We start from the raw sequence: 4,607 nt of genomic DNA, 5'->3' as shown, positions 1-4,607 counted from the left end.
AAAAAAAAAAAATCTATTAAAAGACCTAGAAGGCTGTTGATCTCACTAATTTGAGAAGAGACAGACAATTTAGACAGGAACACTAACAGGTTAAAGGGACACCAGGGATGATATATTTTCTTTGTTGCATTCTTTTTCCAGAAACTGTGAGATCCTGAAAAAGAGATGGAAATTCTTCCGTTCTTCAGAGCTCTACCTGACATTCAACAAATTGATCTGAGCACTTAAAAGCTGGACCACACAATGCTGTTCTCTAGGCCAGCTGAGTCACACAGGTTCCAGACAAACAAGGTAGGTTCTTTTTATTATTAGAAATTACTTTTTTTCAGAAGTTTAAACTGGTAAGTTGGCTCAAGAAACTATGATGTGAACTGCTGCTCAGCCAAAATCATATAAGATGCAGTAGAGCAATTCTCCTGTATTTTCACTGCCTTAAAATGTACTTGTCCATTTCCAAAGTAGGTTTGCAATTTTAGCAAGATCTTTATGTTTACAGACTTCTCAAGCAGATGGATCGGTAAATGAATACAGTTTTTTTAAATTGATATTCACAGAAAGAAATCAGTTTGAAGGCAAAGAGTACTTTATTGCAGATCAACTCAATCTAAAACAATATGAGCCTTAGAATCATAGAATCATTAAGGTTAGAAAAGACCTCTAAGATCATCAAGAGTGTCAACCCAACAATATCACGACCACTAAACCATGTCCTGAAACGCCACGTCTACATGGTTTTTGACCCCCTCCATGGATGGTGACTCCCCCTCCCTGGGCAGCCTGTTCCAATGCCTCACCACTCTGTTAGTAAAGAAATTCCTCCAATAAAATTACTAAATCCATTCTAACCAAATGGCAAGGTACTATCTATTTCAACATATGCATGTCAGGATATGGAAAAATTAAATCTCTGAAAACAATTACCTGTAAATGTAGATTCAAGCTCCAGGCATTCTAGAATATGACACTCTAGAACTGTGAGGTACTATAATAAGTAACTGTATTTTGATAATAATAATGTATTTAAGAATAAATTATTAAAGTATATCAATTTCTGTAGATTCTAACAAGTGTAGGAGTAACAAACTGAGTTGCTGAGTACCTCTAGTTCCTTCCATCTGTGCTATAGGAGAAGAGGCAGCTGCAGACCAAGCTCTACATGACTGTCCACAGTGAGCCATAATCCACCTCTATAGCTATGAAAATAGCAGTGGCAGACTTTGGACTAACGCTGACTACTACAGGACTTCCAACAGTTATTAAGTACTACATAAATAACAGAGATATACTGTAGCAGAATACTCTCATTTCAAACTCCGTTCTTCATTAATTACAAAGGGTCACACTGAAAGTTTGGTTGGTAGCAGTAGGAAAAAAATCTTAAAGCAATTAGAATTAATTTAAGAATGTCAGACAGCTTTCTTTAAATACTTACTGCATGCTCCAGCACAGCATGAGCTATTTCATGTCCCAGAATGAAAGACAGCTGATTAATATCAGAAGCTGCATCTAGTAATCCAGTGAAAACAAACACTTCACCATTCTGTAAATAAAATGTGAGCGAAAATTAAAGACAAGACACCTACACAAAATGGTGGTTTGATATTACTATTAATTTTTGTAGAGGGTTCAACTTACTGGAAGCACAAAAGCATTTACTTCTGGTTCATCTGCCACATGGACAGTCCACTTGAACGCTGACAACTGTGGGATGTCCTTATTGCTTTCTGATAAATGACTAACAACTTTCTCCACGGCCTGATAGCGCTCATCTGTCTCAGGTAACATTTTACCTTCAAGTTTCTCCATCCACTAAAGAAGAAAAATTAATAGATTGCCATGCAGAACAAACACATACTAATCGATTAACTAATAAACTAATTTAGTGGCTACACACAACTTAGTTAAATCTAAGTTTTAATACATTTCTCTTTCATATAGCAAATATATTGGAGCTCAGGCTTTCAGACCTACAAGTTAAGGATTAATAAATATAAAAGGAAAGAAACTGACCACAGATCAAAATAAGATAGTATAAACATGGTCCTGCAGCCTCCTGTATCTGGCATTTTCTTAATACACAGCTAACCCTGGCGCTACAGTTTGGCAAACCTTCCTATACCTGCCTGGATTTCCATCTAAATTCGTAATTTTTCTACACCTGTATATTTCTGTTGTAATTTGTAAGGTGGACAAACTTATACAAAAGCAGTAATTTGAATATATCTTTCTGCTACTTCTGTTCTTGTCTCCCTTTCTCAGTTAAACAAGAATACAGTGACACATACATACATTATAAAGTTTTACTGACTTTAGAACAGTCACAAAACTCAAAGTTGTAGAAATTAGCAAAATGGACAGTTTAAAAGAAAGCAATTGAAGAAAAATGAGCTGATCCAATGGAAAAAAAAAGGAAGTACAATTGAATGCAGGTGGAGAGTATTACCTTCCAGAGCAACAGCTTAAAAGAGAAGACCTTGAACAAGTGCCAAACTAAGCTCAAATCAGCACTGAAAATGAGACATCTCAGCACATACCTATCAGCTATGCTTTTATCACTTCTTCTAGAGTTCTATATTTCTTGTTATATTACAGTAACAGAGCTAGAAATGTTTGCCAAATACACATAATGTGCTCTTTAACTATCCTGTGCCTCTGAGTGGTTTGCTGACAGAAACTTTAAAAGAATGGACACAAGAGGAGGGGAAAACTGATGTAAGTGCTCTGCAGGGTTCCAAGTATGAAGTTTAGAAGTTATCAAGGACACCACAAAGTTCATGTGCCCATCTCATTAACTGGATTAGCTCATTGCTAAAAAACAAACAAACAAACTAAAACAACCAAAAGCAAACATTAGCAGTTTTGGCGTGTTTTGAGTTTTTCTCAAAAATCTTACCGTATCATATTCCATCTGTGCCAGCTGCTTTAAATGCTCTTTCCTAAAGACCAACAGTCGAGTGCGCCCAGTGATGGGTGTCTCCTCCAAGTGAGTATAATAAAACACAGCAAATGAAACTCCTAAGCTACCAACACCCAGGAGTATCTTCCATTTATTTTTTCTTATGCTTTCTTTAAAAACTTCCCGCTTATTAGCAGGTAGTGCCTGCCACCATTTTCTTATGCCTCTGTAAGATACAAACAGTTTTAACTTAGGACATAGGTAAAATGGAATTTGTTAGTGTCAGCCCTTGCTGTATTATCTACTACAGTCTCACTTCAAGTAAGAGTTTATGAAAGGTTTTACTGTAACTGGCTTCTACTCCAACCCACTTCCCTCCTCCCACAGAAGAAGAAATGCTCCTTAACATCTTTTAAAATTAAATGAGAAGGAGAAGAGCAAAAGATACATCTAACACCTCTGATAGTGGAAATCATTTCCTGTTGACCAAACTGTCTGTCTAGGCCCCAGTCCTACAGAATTTTGCATAGATATTAAAATGACAACACTAAAAATATACCTATTATTCTCCACAAACTCAAGCACACATCTTTGCATAACGGGGTCTTACACTGAGAGAGGAAGCAAGATAGTATTTTACCTGCCGAAAATTATAGCAAATAACTTCTGAATTGGCTTAACAATAATCCAGAAAAAAGGAGCTGGTGCAGCCTGAAACAATGGCGATGTACGAAAACACCTGATGATCTGAATGTTCTGAGCAGAAAAACAACGTGGGAGTTGCCCTGCAGAACTGATCTGCAAGGTTGTGGTCTTCTCCCCCAGTGTCCGGGAAGACTGGAAGCAAAACCTTCCCAAACTGTGGCGTGCATTCTTGTATACTTCTGTATTTGAGGCACTCAAGGGATACCTCTGTCCTTTACAGATGACGTTTCTACGGTAGTCAGATCTTCCAGTTGGAAAACAGTTTCTAGTATTTCCACTCAAATATAGCCTTTGGCACCTATCTCGTGTACAACTGACTTGAGTTTGGCAATGTTCTGCATATGACCTGTACAGATTACTGCACTTGCCCTGCTTGGTGAAGGCAGCTAAATGAAAGAAAATGCAGTTCCTGCTTGGCAACTTTAGGCTGCGGATTATATTCATAACTTCTTTTGTTGGTTACCCTGAAACAAAAAAACAAAAATAGCATAGAAGTATTAAGAAAACCACCCTTGGGTGTTTCCAGCAAACTCTAAGCCATTACTTCATTTCATCTGACATATACCATGCATTTGTCAACAGTTGCATTGCACAATAGAAGTCGCCGTTACATCTGTATCCTGTAACACTTTCAAGGTACCAATCTGTTTTGACTGTGCAAAAGCTCCTGTCTTCTATCACAGGGAACAAAACAGCGTGTGGTTTTTCTTTTGCTTTTATTACCCCCAGATCAGAATGACTGAAGGTGTCCCGTGGTAAAGGTGTCCATCATCACGTTTCTGGGCTGGGCTCCTGGCCACAGCTGCCACCCACACATACTGAGGAGAACCAGGATCCAGGGAGAATTTTGCTAATACCTCGCTACTGAACTCAAGGGGCGTATTTGCTGCACCCAGCCTAGAAACAAGACGACTCAACGCAGCGAAACCGAGCGTCTCTCGGCCGGGAGCCGCTTACTCAGGGGGCAGGGAAACGGAGGAGCCTTCCCGCCGGGCAGGCCCCGGCC

General features: G+C 38.7%; 1 protein-coding gene across 1 annotated transcript in view; it reads right to left on the bottom strand.

Annotated features, from left to right (window-relative positions):
• The window catches only part of OMA1 (OMA1 zinc metallopeptidase), a 16,171-nt gene extending 12,126 nt beyond the window's left edge, over positions 1 to 4,045 (bottom strand). The window contains exons 1-4 of the mRNA XM_008936616.1: positions 3,537 to 4,045; positions 2,894 to 3,122; positions 1,636 to 1,809; positions 1,433 to 1,540 (exon numbers count right to left, since the gene is read on the bottom strand). Coding sequence (XP_008934864.1) covers positions 1,433 to 1,540; positions 1,636 to 1,809; positions 2,894 to 3,122; positions 3,537 to 4,045 — 1,020 coding nt within the window. The remainder of the gene's footprint in view (positions 1 to 1,432; positions 1,541 to 1,635; positions 1,810 to 2,893; positions 3,123 to 3,536) is intronic.
• Positions 4,046 to 4,607: the final 562 nt, after the last annotated feature.

Source organism: Merops nubicus, unplaced genomic scaffold (genome assembly GCF_000691845.1).
Source record: "Merops nubicus isolate BGI_N331 unplaced genomic scaffold, ASM69184v1 scaffold8680, whole genome shotgun sequence".
Classification (NCBI taxonomy): domain Eukaryota; kingdom Metazoa; phylum Chordata; class Aves; order Coraciiformes; family Meropidae; genus Merops; species Merops nubicus.
This window is presented reverse-complemented; position numbering and strand designations above follow the sequence as displayed.